General features: G+C 37.6%; 2 protein-coding genes across 9 annotated transcripts in view; one reads left to right on the top strand and one right to left on the bottom strand.

Moving 5' to 3' along the window:
* The window catches only part of ERMP1 (endoplasmic reticulum metallopeptidase 1), a 52,252-nt gene extending 46,179 nt beyond the window's left edge, over positions 1 to 6,073 (top strand). For both annotated transcript variants that reach the window (XM_032634233.1, XM_032634234.1), the window contains exons 14-15: positions 2,909 to 3,072; positions 3,195 to 6,073. In XM_032634233.1, the coding sequence (XP_032490124.1) occupies positions 2,909 to 3,072; positions 3,195 to 3,359 (329 nt within the window). In that variant the 3' untranslated portion in view covers positions 3,360 to 6,073. The remainder of the gene's footprint in view (positions 1 to 2,908; positions 3,073 to 3,194) is intronic.
* The window catches only part of RIC1 (RIC1 homolog, RAB6A GEF complex partner 1), a 175,707-nt gene that overhangs the window by 17,942 nt on the left and 141,615 nt on the right, over positions 1 to 16,150 (bottom strand). For 5 of the 7 annotated variants that reach the window (XM_032634229.1, XM_032634228.1, XM_032634232.1 and 2 more), the window contains 4 exons: positions 15,670 to 15,861; positions 13,085 to 13,262; positions 12,742 to 12,930; positions 9,294 to 11,908 (listed from right to left, as the gene is read on the bottom strand). In XM_032634229.1, the coding sequence (XP_032490120.1) occupies positions 11,620 to 11,908; positions 12,742 to 12,930; positions 13,085 to 13,262; positions 15,670 to 15,861 (848 nt within the window). In that variant the 3' untranslated portion in view covers positions 9,294 to 11,619. Of the gene's footprint in view, positions 1 to 6,225; positions 7,056 to 9,293; positions 11,909 to 12,741; positions 12,931 to 13,084; positions 13,263 to 15,669; positions 15,862 to 16,150 lie in introns of those variants that run through there. The other 2 variants (XR_004350265.1, XR_004350264.1) reach the window with 2 other exon arrangements.

Below are 16,150 nucleotides of genomic sequence, written 5' to 3'. Positions count from 1 at the left end.
AAGCGAGGGAAGCTGGAGGACACAAGATGGTAGTAGTGAAATAATAATATTTGGTAGTTAACCAGTGGGATGAAGCACTTATGGGAAGGAAGTGCCTTAGCTGACACTTCTGTAGGTGAATACTTCCGTTTTCTAGGCTTTAAAATTTTAATTAGAAATAAATTTATTTTGCACTAATTGGTTTTCTTGTTCATGCCAGTAATTTTTTATTTTATTTAAATGCCAGCCTATAAAAAGGAAGCACAGAAAAATTCAGGTTCCTGGCAGGCAGGTTGTACACCTACTGCCCTGTGTTTTGTGATTACAAATGACAAGAAATCATTTTTTAAAAAAATTATTTTTTGACGGTATGTGTGCAGGTCTGTTTGTGCATGTTACCACACTTTTAATTATAGAAGCTTTATAATTTAATGATTGGGAGAGTTAAGATCCTTTGTAGTTTTTTAGTATCTTCCTTGCCATTTTTTGCATGCTTATTTTTCCATTTTAGTATTTAGAATTTTAGTATCATCTAATATAAAACATTGCTAATTGGTATTTAGGGGAGTATCATAATAAATTTATAAATTAAGGAGACCCTGACATACAATGTTGAATCACCCTATCCATGAACCTGGAAATGTCTTTGCATTTGTTCGATCAGTTCTACTTTCGTGTCTTTCAGGAGTGCTATAAAGGTTTTGTTGCTACTATCATTATGTCCTCAAACTGGCTGTATTTTTTATGTATGAAGGCAGTTGACGTCTGTATGTCAATTTTCTATCTTGCTACCTTTCTGAATCTTCTTGTTTTAGTTAACCACTGATACTAGGGTTCTCCAGGTATACCAGGAATTGCCAAAATTTAAAGGGCCAGATAGTAAATATTTTAGGCTTTGCCATATGTTTCCATGATAGATTCTTGTTTGTTTGTTAACCACTCTTTAAAAACGTAAAATCCATGCTTAGCCTGAGAGCCATACAAATACAGACCTCAGGTGTATAGTTTACTACTTACTGTATATCATCTGCAGATAATTTTTCTTTACCAACTCTTATGCCTCTGATTTCTATCTAAATAGCTAATATTTCTAGCATAGGATAGAACTGTTGTGGAGATGGTGAGCATCCTTGCCTTGTTCTTGATATTAGAACCAAGGTCTCTAGTGTTTTCCTATTGTATAAGATATTGACGTTAGGACTAAGGTATATATTTTTTAATCATGTTAAACAAGCATTCATCACTTGTCATTCCTTGAATGTTTTTTTTAGGGAATGGATTTTAGATTTTAATTTTGTGAAAAGCTTTTTTAGCATCTACAAAACTAATGATGGGATTTTTCTTCCTTGGGTCTTTTAAATGTGTATCTTACCAGGTCACACATAGGCTATTATTTTCTTAATGTGATGTTGGATTTGTTTGCAAATATATTATTTAGAAATTCCACATCAGTGTTCATTAGTGATATCGGTTTGTGTTGTTTGGGGTTTTTTTTTGCGGGGGGGGGGGTGGGTTGGTATTGTCCTTATCAGATTTAGGTATACATCATAAATGTATTGAATGTTACACATCATGAAAACAGTTGGTAAGTTTTCCTTAATTATCATTTTCATGCAACAGTTTATGGTGCATTTAGAAACGCTTGAATTCCTTTCTAAACTCACCTGGGCCTGGTGCTTTTCCTTAGGGCAGTTTCTTAATAATTTTTCTAGGGAAATTGGTTTGCTTTAGCTTTATTATGTTTATTATCTCTGCTCTAGCTTTATTATCTCTTATCAGTTTTGATAATCTGTATTTTCCTAGCAGAATAGCCATTTCATGTGGGTTTTCAAACTTACAGAAGGCGGCAGAGTGGTTATGTGTGATTTTTTAAACAACTTCTGCTTATTTTTCTTATTTCTCTTTGTGTATATACTTGTTTTCTCTGCTCCACTCTCCTTTCCCTCCGTCTCTTTTCCAATCAGGTTACTTAGTGGTTGTCTTGTTAATTTAAAAAAATAACAGATTGATTATTAGGTCTGTTTCTTCTATTCTCTATTTCATTGATTTCTAGTTTTTCCTTTCTTGTCTTTTTAAAAACTCTGTCCACTTGCCTGAAATAACCTTTGTTTTTTATGCTTTCTGAATCTCTTTAAGTATGTTACAGTATGTGATTAGGTCTAGCTTTTGTAAGCTAAGTTAAACTTTTTTTTCTTTTAGCAGCTGGGTTAGGTCTTTTCACATTTATTTTTACTGTATAATGCTTTTGGTCTCAACTTTCTCAAAGTATTTATAATTACGTGTGTTTTATCTGCTATATTCCTTTTTCTACGATGTGCTTGTCTTGCTCTTGAAAAAAGTAGTTTCTGGCATATAATGTTTATATTTTTGGTTTGATTGCCTGTTATTTAACCTTTTACTATCTGTGTGTCAGTGTTTAATTGTATTTTTTAACTCTATTAGCTTATACAACAGTTTATCTGCTTTGCCCTTTCCCTCTGTGTTTGTTACATGCAACATTTGCCCATTAGCCTTCCACCCTCACCTCAATATTTGCCTTAATAATGTATGTGGATATATTAAAATCCTCACTGTCAGTTCTTTTGCTATAGTTTTTGCAGTTATCTCTTGGGTTAGATGAAGCTTATTCTCTAGATTTCTGAAGAAGGGCTCACGAGTGGTAAGGTTCTTGCATGTTTAAATGACCAGACCAAGATGTAAACAGAGGTTTTCTCATTATAAATTCTGTGCCTTTTCTGCCGCACCTCAATACTTACCTGTTGATACACACTGAACGTCCAACCTGGCAGACCTTTTTTAGGTTTGTACTGAGTGTCTTAAAAGTGATATAAAGCATTGAACTTCGTAGTCTGCTTTGGGTGGTGGGTTTCTTTTCTTGTTGCTTTTTCAAAGATTGTTTTAACTATTCTTCCTTCCTCTTATCGTACAGGACCAAGCCATATGTCATTCTACGTTCGAACCCACAAAGGGTCTACACTTTCTCAGTGGTCTCTTGGCAATGGCACCCCAGTCACGAGTAAAGGAGGGGACTACTTTGTATTTTATTCCCATGGACTCCAGGCCTCTGCATGGCAGTTCTGGATAGAAGTACAGGTGGGAACTTCCCAGTACTGCTGGTATTACTGATCAGGTTTCCAGGTGGTATTTAGCAAGAACCTTGGGATCAGTGCTCTTGCCTTCCTAGCACTAGAGAAGTAACTAATTTTCTCCTCCAGGTCTTGGAAGAACAGCCTGAAGGAGTGGTCACTGTGGCCATTGCTGCCCACTATCTTTCTGGGGAAGACAAGAGATCCTCCCAGCTGGATGCTCTGAAAGAGAAGTTCCCAGATTGGACATTTCCCTCTGCCTGGGTGTGCACCTACCATCTCTTTGTGTTTTAGTCTTGTGGATGAGCTCTAAGTACATGCCCACGGTTTCTCCTGGTGTTTCATGGATGTTTGTATGTAAGTCAATGAATTAATGAGCATATGTTCAAAGAGCTTTGTGGTCTAACACTCTTCAGGGCCCAGCACTGTCTGTAATGGTTATGCTGTGGGGTAGTGTGCATGGCCCTTCTGACACTTGAAAATACCAGTTTTATGGCACTTAAGCACATGTGGGTACTGCCACTTACCTACCTACATAGGTCATTTTGTATGACCTTAAGGACGAAAGCCAACAAACCACTTTAATAGTTGTCCCCTTAGGATCATGAAAGATGCAGAAGGTACTGTAAGTCCACTGTTAGTGAGACAAATGACATTTCCAGTTAAAGCCCAAGAGCATTTTTTTGTGTCATTGGATGGTAGGTTAAATATCATTCACAGGAGTAATGAGGCCTAAACTCTGTAGGTCATTAGAAGGCAACTGCGGTAAAGACTGGGGAAGCACCATTGGGCTTTTGAGGTCCCAGCCTGTGCCGAGAGCTCTGCTTCTGCATCCAGCCTTTAGTGTGCTTTGCATCTCCGAAGCCCCGGTCCTCTGATGTGGAAACCTGTGTGAGTTGGGAACTCCTGTCCTTCTGACAAGTGGTCACTGAGCTCCATCATTGTAATGCTTTTCTGAGGTTGTTTTCAATGCCTGTTTCCCTCTGAAACATATATTTTCCTCCTCTCCACACCTCACCATTGTGAGAAGAGCATTTGTCTAGTCACCTTTCCCTCTGAGTTGCACAGGCCCTTTTGGTTTAGAATATTGTTCGTGCAAGTATACGACGTTAACTTCCTTCTTCAGAGCACTAGTTGCCATGGTGGCTATTCTGGGGTGGGAGGAGAGTGGGGTCTGGAGTGGCTGGGCATTTTCTATGTATTCTCACTTTTTAGGAGTCTTCTGTTATCCAAGGTTAATCCTTTAGGGCATAATTTTATCGATGCACTGGGTCCTTATTTTTGTCTGTTTGCCAGCCAGTTGAACAGATTAGTCTCTCACTGACTTACTGTGTTCAGCAGAGCTGGCTTTCCTGATACTTGAGGCTGCGGCTTGTACTGGTCCTTCTGTAACTGTCCTTAGAGTTGTCGGTGTTCACATCCTGCATGATGGCAGCTCTAGGACTTAGAGGTACTTTTCATGTTGAGGAAGATGGCTGTTGGCTTCCTGGCTCCAGCAGTGGAAGAGTTTAGTTAGAGCAGTGGTAAATTCTGCTAGCTTTCTTTTCTCCATTAAAAATGTAAAAAGACAATTTTTGCATTCAGCAAGCCTAGGCCAAAAAAAACATTTTAAAGAAAAGCCAGAGTAAAACAAAAAAAGTGGCACTCGGATCTGCCTGAACAGAAGGAGCATAGTACGTGTGTGCTGTGGAAGAAAATACTTGTTGAAGCTGCTTGTGGGATGTATATACAGTGTGCTTTCTGAATCATGCTCCTCATATACTGCCTGCCTCGTCTGTGACTCCTTAAAAACTGACGGAGCCCACACAGACAGCAGGGTTGCAGCCAGAGCTGAATGGTAACATGCCATCACATGCGTGGACACTGGAACCATTGCTTTTCCTGGACTTTGTAGGAACCATATAGAGTTGATCCTTGAACAACCTGGGGATATGGGGTGCTGACCACTGTGCAGTGAAAATTTGCATATTACTTTACAGTCATACCTCTGGATCCAAGGTTCTACAGCCATGGATTCAACCAACCACGGATCGTGTAGTACTGTAATGCCCGTTTATAATCTGCGTGTAATTGGACCTGCACCGTTCAAACCCATGTTGTTCAAGGGTCAGCTGTATCACTAGTCTTGGGTGCTTCACATTGTCAGGCAGGACACATAAGGTTTGCAGTGTTTACAGCTTTAACAGACTCATCAGTTGTGGAGAAACAAACATATCTAAACAAATTTCAAAATACAGGCCTATTTTCTGTTCCTGTGGTTAATATGAAATAGATTAATGGAAATTATTTATAGGAAAAAGAAAAGCAAAATCACAAGTGTTGAAGAAGGACATTACGTGAGAAACCAATAGTTTCCTGTTGTTACTCCATTTCAGTAAAATAATCATGGTTTTCTTTTTGCCTTTGAGTTCTTTTCCTATGTGAACAATTCTCTCTTGTTTTGGTTTTCTTTGGCATTATAAAGCTCTGATTATCGTACAAATGCTCACTAGTCTCATGGCATGCTTAATATTCTGGGGGACTATTTTAATGCCAAAAGTGGTTAAGTAATTATACACAATATTCATGGCTCTGTTAAGAACACCGTCAGATCAGCAATCTCTGAGATTAAAGAACTTGTTAGTTTCTTGAGTATCTGATTTGAATGACTCATTTCTAAAAGGGTCTTTTCAAATTCTAATGCATTTCCTACAGAATTTAAAATGTACAGTACTGCACATTCAGGGAAAGTGTGAAGGGTTGCGATTTTTGAAGAAATCCTTAAAATTTACATTGTGTCTGACCTAAGATTGTTGCATGAAGTTTTTGTTTCCACACTTTAGCAGATGTAAGTAAGCACGATAGATTCCTAAAATGTCACCACTGAGGGTGCCACTACTTACGAAGCCAGGCTGCTGACTCAGGAAGCTACAGAAAAAATTGATTATGTCTGTCTTTTTCTTTCAACTGGTTTGCTAAGATTAATTATTGCCTTACAAGTGAACTGAAATAAACTTTTTAACATACAAGTTAGTATCTTTAACAGAGAAACGGATCTTTATTTTGTTTTCCTGTATCCCCCATATTTGAAGGGTATAGAGCCTTTATAAAAAGACCTAGATGGCTCATGTGGTATTCATTGATATTTTAATGGGTCATGTGAGCAAAGAACTCAACATGGCTTCAACTGGAATCCATTTTACTGTGGAATGAAATTGTGCATCTGAATTTCACAGAAATCAATGGCCTATCAATCATTTGGTAAATATTGAGCTACAGCATACTTAGCAGTTTTATCATTGCCACTGGCAAAGAAAATCACTGAAGGGCTAATAAATGATATTCTTTCATTAAGTGATTGATAGGGATAGGGAGCGAAGAAAATACGGTCTTTCAGCCAGAGAGTAACCCACTGCACATTCCAATCTTCACACAAGGAAAGGTCACCACCAGTCCCCAAACAGTGTACCACTTGTGAGCTCCCAGAGCTCTGTTATTCCCTCTGAATAACTTCTATTCTTAAATACACCTTGCCTTCTTTTAGGGCCAATAAAGCCAAAATCCCTCTATGCCTCTTTACGTCTGTTTTTGTTCAAAAAAATATCTCGGGCATTTTTGAAGTGCATCAGTACTTTTTTTGATACCACTACTTCCTGATTTGATTGGTAAAAAATATAATAATTTCTTTTCTCCAAGTTTGGCCGTACACCATGACCAAATGGATGTATACCAGGAATGGAATGTGGGTTTGACACCTCAAAAAAAACCAATGTCACATACCAGATTATTAGAATAAAGGACTACAGTATAATCTCAACAGATGCAAAATGTTTCTGAAAAGGTCACCTATGAAAAACTCAACAGCTAAAACATCCTAATTTATGAACGACTCAATACTTACCCCCTAACGTCAGAAGGACAAGGATATCTACTATTGCCACTTGAATACTGTATTGGAGGCTCTGGCCAGGGCTCTAATCGCAGACGACATGATCTTCTATACAGAAAATCCTAAAGAGTCCACACAAAAAACTATATTGGGTCAGCCAAAAAGTTCATTTGGGTTTTTCCCTAAGATCGTACGAAAAACCTGAACAACCTGAACAAACTTTTTGGCCAACCCAATAGTAAATGAATTCAGCAGTGCTGTAGGATCCAATTACAGCATAGTATTTTTATAAAGAACAATCCAAAGATAATTCTATTTGCAACAGCATCAAGAAGAATAAAATACTAATAAGCTTAACAAAAGTACCTTAAAAACACTACTGAAAGAAACTGAAGACATGAATAACTGGATAAACACCCCATGTTCATGGACTGGAAGGCATATTATCAAGACGGCAATATTCTCCAAATTCATCTGAATACAATCCTTATCCGAATCCTAGCTGCCTTATGTGTGTGTGTGGGTGTGCACGGAAATTGACAAGCTGATTGTAAAATTCAAATGGAAATGCACAGGACCCAGAAGAGCCAAAATGGTCCTGAAAAAAACACTTAAGACTTACTTACACATTCAAAATCTCCTCCTAAATAGCAACAGTAATCAAGACAATCTGGTACCAGCATTAAGGAACGACCCCAGAGATCAATGTAATACAACTGACAGTTTCAGAAATAAACCCATACATTTATAGTCAATTGATTTTCGACAATAGGAAAAAAAATCTTTTCTGTGTATGGTGCTGGAACTGAATATTCACACACGAAAGAACAAAGTTATAGACCTCTTCATACCATATATAAAAATTAACTCAACGGGGCTTCCCTAGTGGCGCAGTGGTTGAGAGTCCACCTGCCGACACAGGGGACACGGGTTTGTGCCCCGGTCCGGGAAGATCCCACATGCTGCGGAGCGGCTGGGCCCGTGAGCCATGGCCACTGAGCCTGCGCATGTGGAGCCTGTGCTCCACAAAGAGAGAGGCCACAACAGTGAGAGGCCCGCGTACCACACAAAAAAAAAAAAACCAAAAACAAAAAATTAACTCAATGGATCAAAAACCTAAATGCAGGTGCTAAAATATAAAACTCTCATTAGAAAACACAGGCATAAATCTTCATAACCTAGGATTTAGGCAATGGTTTCTTGGATATGACACCCAAAAGCTCAAGCAACCAAAGAAAAAGCTGGACTTCACCAAAATGAAAAACTTCTTTGCCTCAAAAGACAGGACAGTATCATGAAAGTGAAAAGCCCTCAGAATGAGAAAATATTTGCAAATCATCTCTCTGGTAAGTCTAGTATCCAGAATATATAAAGACCTCCTGCAAACCAACAATAAAATAAATGACCCATTTGTGAAATGTGCAAAGGATGTGAATGCATATTCTTCTCCTGAGATATGTGAATGGCTAATAATCATATGAAAAGACATTAGCCATCAGGGAAATGTAAATCTAAACCATAAGATACCACTTCATACATAACTTAGATGGCTATAACCAAAAATACAGATAATAACATATGCTGATAGTAGAAACCAGAACCCTCCTCCACTGCTAGTGGAAATGTTTAAAAAAAAAAAAAAAAAGGCACAGGCACTTGGTAATACAATTAGGCATTGCCTCAAAAAAATTAACCAGTTATATGACACAGCATTTCCACTGCTAGAGAGAACTGAAAACACATGTCCACACAGAAACTTGTACATCAATGTTCATTATTAATGATGGTCAAAAAGTGGAAACCACCCAAATGTCCCTCAACTGATGAATGGATAAACATGTAGTATATATATATCCATAAAATGGATTATTCAGCCTTAAGAAGGAATGAACTACTAATATACAAAGTTGAAAACCTCATGCTAAGTGAAAGCCAGACGGAAAAAGCCACATATTATGTAAGTCCATTTAGATGAAATGTCCAGAACAGGCAAATTCAGAGACAGAAAGCAGATTTAGGAAAAAGTCAAAATTCCACCTATTATTTTAGTCACACGTATTAGAAATGACTAGTTTCCTCTGGTATGTGTACTTTTATATCATTTTTTCATTATATTTTGAGTATTTTCTATGTCATCGATATGGACCATCTGTTCCAATTGCCTATTTATTGCCAGGCATCTAGGCTGCCAACTCTTGACGCTCCTATTCTAAATAATTCTGCATACAGATTTTAAATCTAAATTTCTAGTTATTTCATAAGGAAAATTCTAAGAGATAGAATTATATAATGAAAATATTTTTATGACTTTCAATACATATACTTTTTGCTGTTAATTTGAGATGATGAATAAACAAAAGTTCACGTAATGGTTTTATTGCCCTTTACCAAGTAAAAAAATACACATTACAGAAGTAGCAGCAACTTTAATTACAAGCAAAGGTTGACTCTACCCCCAAATGACTTCTTGTTTTGGTATCAGCAAATAATTTAAACTTCAAATAGCTATATTGAATATTTAAATTTACTGGTTAAAATTATGGCTTAAACAGTCGATATGTGATCCAAACAAGGCAAAATTAAAATATGAATTAAAAAAATTAATGTAACACATTACCAAAGAGAAATTTTCTATAAAGTTGCCAATTTTTTTGCCTTGGGGCCACCTATATCTCTTAGTTGAAAAACAAGTAGTTTATACAAGAAAAGTTTCGTTCATGGCGTTAACCACAGGAATACAGTTAACTTATTGGTGCCCTGCTTTTAAGAGTGCAGGATGAACCCAGCAGCATATTAGGATACCTGAAAAAGATCATAGCTGTTTACAATGGCAAGTCATTTTTATTGACTAAATACACCAAACACAAAAGTAATAATGCTAGTTCTTCTCCTAATGGACTAGAACAGGAGAAGAAATTCTTCAGTTTAGTTTCTTGCTGGGCTGCATGTACTCACATGGGAAACATTTTCTATCTTAAAATTCAGGGAAAGGTGGTTTAAAACAAAGGCTTAAATAAACATAGCACCAGAAGGCCCAGGTACCAGTAATCACATATTCCACCCATTCAGGAGTTTTTGTATATGAAATTATTGCACTTGTAATGTGAAAAGTAAGTGATAGTAAATTACCAAACTCAATAATTTAAAACCGTTTGGTGAGTTATGAACAGAGCATTTTCAAAATGGTTTTGGGTTTCCCTTCAGAGGAAACCTGGCTAGGACAACTAAAGCTAGCCATTTACTTTAAAAAGCAAGGATAGAGGACCAAGTTTTATTTCTAAACTGTAACTGCACTATGAGAAGAGAGGCTGTTTTACATAGTGGTATGAATTTGGTCCACATCAAATACATTGTTATTATAAAAATAAGTTCATTTTTGTAAAAAATAACATTGCATTCCTTTGTTCAAATTGCACAGTACAAACAAGCTATCTAAATTAATACTGTTATAAGGTAATTGATGTATATACAGTGGATATGTGTTCAGTCTAAAGCAATTGAGTATGCAGTCATGTTTTCATAATGTATGAAAACTAAAGTTATTTCTAGAAATACATAAAATATTTAAAAAGTTACAATGAAGAATGCATTCTTTACATACTAATTTTTAGTAGCTGTGATAATACAGGATTCAGCAGTCTATTTACATAAAAGTCCATTTTTATTCAATTTATAAAAGCAATAAATAAGAAACTACATTAATTTGCACAAAACCTGTTTCATTTCATGATCCGTGTGACCATTTCTGTTACCTTATGACCAAGCCAATAAACCTGTCTTCCTCTATGAAGACTGCTTATATTTGGAAAGAAGAGCAAGCCCTGTCTTTGTTCCAAGAGTGAGTATCTATAGCCATGCAGAATCCAGCATAAAACCTTACAAATTATAGTACAAGCCCTAAAAATATGAACAGTGCCTTTGAGTATACTTACACAAGAGTACTCACAAAAAGATAACAATTCTTTGATACAAAATAGTTTAGTGGTATCTAATAGCATAATTGATAAAAACTCCTCAGACCTCAGCCCACGCTGACCTAGCAGGAACCAAGCTTGCTAAAAAGCAGGCACACTGACTCACAGGTAAATAGCTCCCATCAATTCAGGACCGGGATTTAACAGGCTAGAAGAGGAGCATGTCTCCTTCACACAGGCACCTCTTATGCTAGGGCAGGCATCTATTCAGAGGCCCAGTTAGGGAGGCCAGTGCTCTTGATCCAAGGGGGCATACAGGTAGCTCAAGTACTTGATGAGCTATAGCAAGCACCTTAGCATTTGTTTTTAAAAAGCAGTCTGAACACACGCTGCTGAACCAGAAAACATAGGAAGCTGTAAGTAGTGAAAAGTGTTTTGCTCATCTGGGGCAAAACAATCCCTGTGGTTTAAGAGCTACCAACCTTTAAGAATAAAACCAAAATATTCTCGTGTACATCTGTACAATACTCTTTATTACTTCCACTGCAGCTTAAAAAAATTTTTTTATGAAAGATGATTTTTTTGATATCACATTTTTATGGACTCAAAGAGATTTCTTAGAGGAGAAAGAGTTAGTTAAAATTTAGTAATACCTTACCAGAGTCTCAGAGCTGAGTTCTCTCCCTGGTTAAATCATCCAGCTAGGTCACAGTGTCCTCAGCTGCATGCTGCTGCTAATTAATACTGCCCGTGGTGACGGCACCCAATGTTGTTAGGACACAGAACAGTCGTAAGTCCCATCCTGAAAAGGTTCCTCCTCCTCTGCTCGCATTGTGTCCTCCTCTTTCCGGCTGACCGAACTGCTACCTCCAACCTCGCCCTGGGAGATGCTCCCGTGGCTGGAGGAGCTCCTGTTCTCCTCTGCCCGGGGGGTTGTCTGTTCAGGAGTCTTACCCACAGTTATTGCCTGGAAGGCTTCAGGCTGGACCTGCTCTTCTGTTATCTCACTGAGCTTCTGCAGTTGTGGCTTAATGATGTTTAAAAATGGCTTATATCCAGGACTAAGGAGAAGAAAAAGGAAATTAGCTCTCCTCTGCCACATTCAAAAGGCTCCATAGCATGTTATGGATGAATTCCTACCAAGCACTGATATAGTAAGGTCAATGAGATTGTGGGGGAGCGGAGGAGGCACAGAAGGGTCGGGAGGAAAGGCTTTTTAGGTGCCAAGGCCACCATTGAGGGAGCAGCACATAATGTAAGTGTGAGCACGAAGAGCAAAGACTGATATTCTTTATCCAGTATTACGATTAAAAATCGTATTCTATAATCTAAGCACCGATAGGATTTTAGACTTGAAAAACAGGACCTTCAGAGAACATTTAACATGAATGAATCTACCAATTAAGGAAAACTAGACCCAAGTAAGGGAAATCCCAAATCCACACATAACTGGCGACAAAGGGGTAGAATCCCAAGCTCTTTTAACTTCATTCACGACTCTTTAATTTGGGCTTGTTAGTAATTGCCATAGAATGTTAAATTCACACAGACCTTAAATTTTTATCTTCTCAAGCAGATGTTTTTAGGTTATTACCTTCTACTTGACAGAACTAAAAATCTCAAGTTCCACCCTAGATCTAAGATCATTTGTACTGCATCAGTCTTGAGTCAGTGACATGTATTCACTGACCAACACTATCTCAATGGATATTACTCCTGGTATAAAATGGTAACTAAAGAAACTAGCCTTTAAAATGAATATACAAAAGGAGTTTTTATCTCTAGCAACCTAAAAAATCTCCAAATAAATGAACCAGAACTAAGCCTTAATGTGAAAGGACAGGATTCACCAAAGGACCGTGAAGATAACAAACCTAATGAAACTAGCACTTACCAATCTGTAGAGGCCCATCTGTCCACAGCATGCAGCCCTGTCTTTATGTTCTGTAACATCTCTCCATCTACCTCTGAAGACTGTATAATAACCAAAATCTGGTTGATTATTGAGGATTCTCTGAGAATCAGGCCTATAACAACACACCAGTCCAGACATCCTGCCTCCATGAAGATGTGTAGCAAATACCTACATATATAAGCAGAAACACAAATGACTGATGCTAAAAACGATCTACAGATGTACATAAGGGCAATCATCATCGGGAAAGTAGCCTCTGTACCCAATTTGCCCAAATATCCTGAGTATGCATTCTATGCTTTCAAAATGCTGAGAAACTCACCGAAGCTGAACCTGGGATTTGTGAGGTCCTTTACTTGCCAACTCCATGGAGATGTGCTCTAGGTCTGACTGAGTTAAACTGAGTGTGGAGAAATTTTCATCCACCATTGTCCAGTCTCCATCCACCATGGAGCTACTTTCAGTCAAGTCTGTGGCTGAACCAATACTGCATTCATCACCTGATGAAGAATTGCCAAAAGTTACAAACTAGCTTCATGTAGAAAATATGTTTTCCTTTCATTATAAATATTAGCTGTCTCTCAGATGTTGATTTCTCTTCAGGATTTTGAGACCAAAACATTAAATCTACTACTAAAACTCCCATGTTACATTAATAATAATAGATATAAAAAAAAAATTATTAGAGGTAACCAGGCCTTATGTGCCTTCATACTACCTAAAAAGTAGTCTTGCCCACCTCTGAAAAAAAAAAAAACCTAGCAATAATTTGTCTTTTTTTTTTGGGAGGGGGTGGCGGCTGGGGGCATGCTTCGCGGCTTGTGGGATTTTAGTTCCCTGACCAGGGATTAAACCTGGGCCCCCTTCGCAGTGAGAGTAGAGAGTCCTAACCACTGGACCGCCAGGGAATTCTCGATCACGTTTTTAGATTCAATTACCAATTTACAATACAGAGGAAACTGTCTAAACCATGAAAATGCAATAACCTAAAATCCACATCATGAGAAAATCCACAGAAGCAAGTTTATTCAATGAATAAACTGCAAGGGGAAAAAAAAGAGAAATGGGGAGGGGGAACAATCACTAAAAAGAAGATTAAAAAACATAATCACAGTGTGTGAATCTTATTTGGATCTTGATTCAAACCATAAAAAAATTACGACATTATAAAACAGTTGGAATTTGAATATTTACTGGATATTTGATGGTATTAAGGAATTACTATTAAATTTTTAGAGAGATGTTAATGGTGTAATTATCATTATCTTCAAGAAGAGTCTTCAGAAATATATACTGAAATGTTCACAGATAAAATATATCATGTCTCGGATTTAGTTCAATAATACAGGAAGGGGAAAGTGGATAAAACAAATTTGTTCCTGACTTGGTAATAACTGGAGTGGGGGCTGGGGGGAGGGTGTCCATTATACTATTATTTCTCCTTTTTAAATATGTTTGAAGTGACCTCTTTAGAAAGTTTTCTAAAAAAAAAAGCAATGATGCCACCTCACGTCCATTAGGATGCTGCTATCAACAAAACCAGCAAGTAAGTGTTGGTGAGGATGTGGCAAACCTGGAATCCTTGCCAGTGTTGGTAGGAATGCAAAATGGTGCAGCTGCTATGGGAAAAAAATTGAAAACAGAATTACCATGTGATCTGCCAATCCTACTTCTGGGTATATACCCAAAAGAACTGGAAGTAGGGTCTCGAAGAGACCTCCCATGTTCACTGTACTCCCACATTCATTACAGCATAACTCACAATCAACCAAAAGGTGGAAGCAATGCAAATGTCCCCTGATGGATAGATAAAATGTGTTATAAACACATAATGGAATATTATTCAGCCTTAAAAAGAAAGGAAATTTCCATGCATGCTACAACAGGGATGAACTTTGAGAACATTATGCTAAGTGAAAGAAGCCAGACACAAAAAGACAAATACACAGAGACAGAAAATAGAATGGTAGTTGCTGGGAGTTGGGGGAGAGAGGGATGGGGAGCTGTTATTCAGAGTACAGAGTTTTGGTTTTGCAAGATGAAAAGAATTAAGAGTTCTGCAGGTTGGTTGCACAACAATAAAAATGTAGTTAATACCACTGAACTGTACACTTAAAAATGGTTAAGATAGTAAATTTTTACATGTATTCTACCAAAATTTAAAAAGAAAGTCATGGCAGCTAAATGCCTCTCCACATAGCAGAAGCTCCGGTAACAGTGATGACACACTGAAAATCAAACATCAGGTGAATGCCTGGCCATTAAAAAACTCCAGAAAAATCAGACCAGTTGCTACTTAAGTTCTTATATAAACCTAAACAACATAAATCACTTTAAAACTTCTTCAACCTGTAATGTAACCATTACTATAATTGCAGAAGCTGACACACATTTTTTGATAAAGGGTCAGACAGTAATATTTTAGGCTTTGAAGGCTAAGAGGCAAAATTAAGGATATCATGCAGGAATTTATAAGAGAAAAAAAATTTTCCATAAATTTGTATCAGTGAAATAAAAAATAGAAGATAACTGGGTACAATTTTTCATGATACGGGTCTACCTATGAGAAGAATGGAATTCTTTACACACGGATAACATTTTGCTTACTTGAGGTTCAAAGTTAGTGTTTCTGTATCATCAAAGTTGATTACAAAGGTTCATTTATTAGTGCTGAGCTGTAATGAGAATTTACCTATTTCATTTATCTAAAATAAACATAGCAAAGTATAGTCAAGGCCAATATGGCCTTGTTCTAGTAACTATCCACCCCTCCAGCAGATACAAATGGCTAATCCTCAAGGACATATCTTGAAAGAAAAGAGTGAAGCTCTCTCTCTGAAGTGCTATAGCATATAAACTTTCCTCCACAGGAACTGAAGAGGAGCTAGGGTTTAAAATGATATCTACCTTTATTAGATAAAGGTGAAAGGAAGGCGTCTTGCATCTGTGGTCCATGGGATGAGGCTGTGTCTATTTCATGATGCGTGGGGCCAATGTTGCCGAGCCAGCTGCGACTTCGTTGGACATTAGAGATGCCAGCGTCTATCTCAAGGTTCAAAAATGGGTCAGCTGACTGGGACGTTAACAGCTGCTCTCCCACTGCAAGGTAGGTCCAAAAACAAAGAAAAAAATGGGAATTAAAGGTGCACACACTGCCATTTCCAATTCAGTTCTTTCAGCTTCTCTTCCCTCACCAACCCCAAATACTACAAGTTCAGAGCTAATTACTGTCCCTATACTGCATCATCCATCCACTGAACCAGGGATGTGGGACTGTAACAGAATGGACTGACTATATAACGCCACCCAGCAGTCATCTTATATCATCATGTATCTTACTAGAACTAGGCAAAACTTTATTCTGTTCATCTTTAAATGATTTTCCTTG

Source organism: Phocoena sinus, chromosome 6 (genome assembly GCF_008692025.1).
Source record: "Phocoena sinus isolate mPhoSin1 chromosome 6, mPhoSin1.pri, whole genome shotgun sequence".
NCBI classification, from domain to species: domain Eukaryota; kingdom Metazoa; phylum Chordata; class Mammalia; order Artiodactyla; family Phocoenidae; genus Phocoena; species Phocoena sinus.
This window is presented reverse-complemented; position numbering and strand designations above follow the sequence as displayed.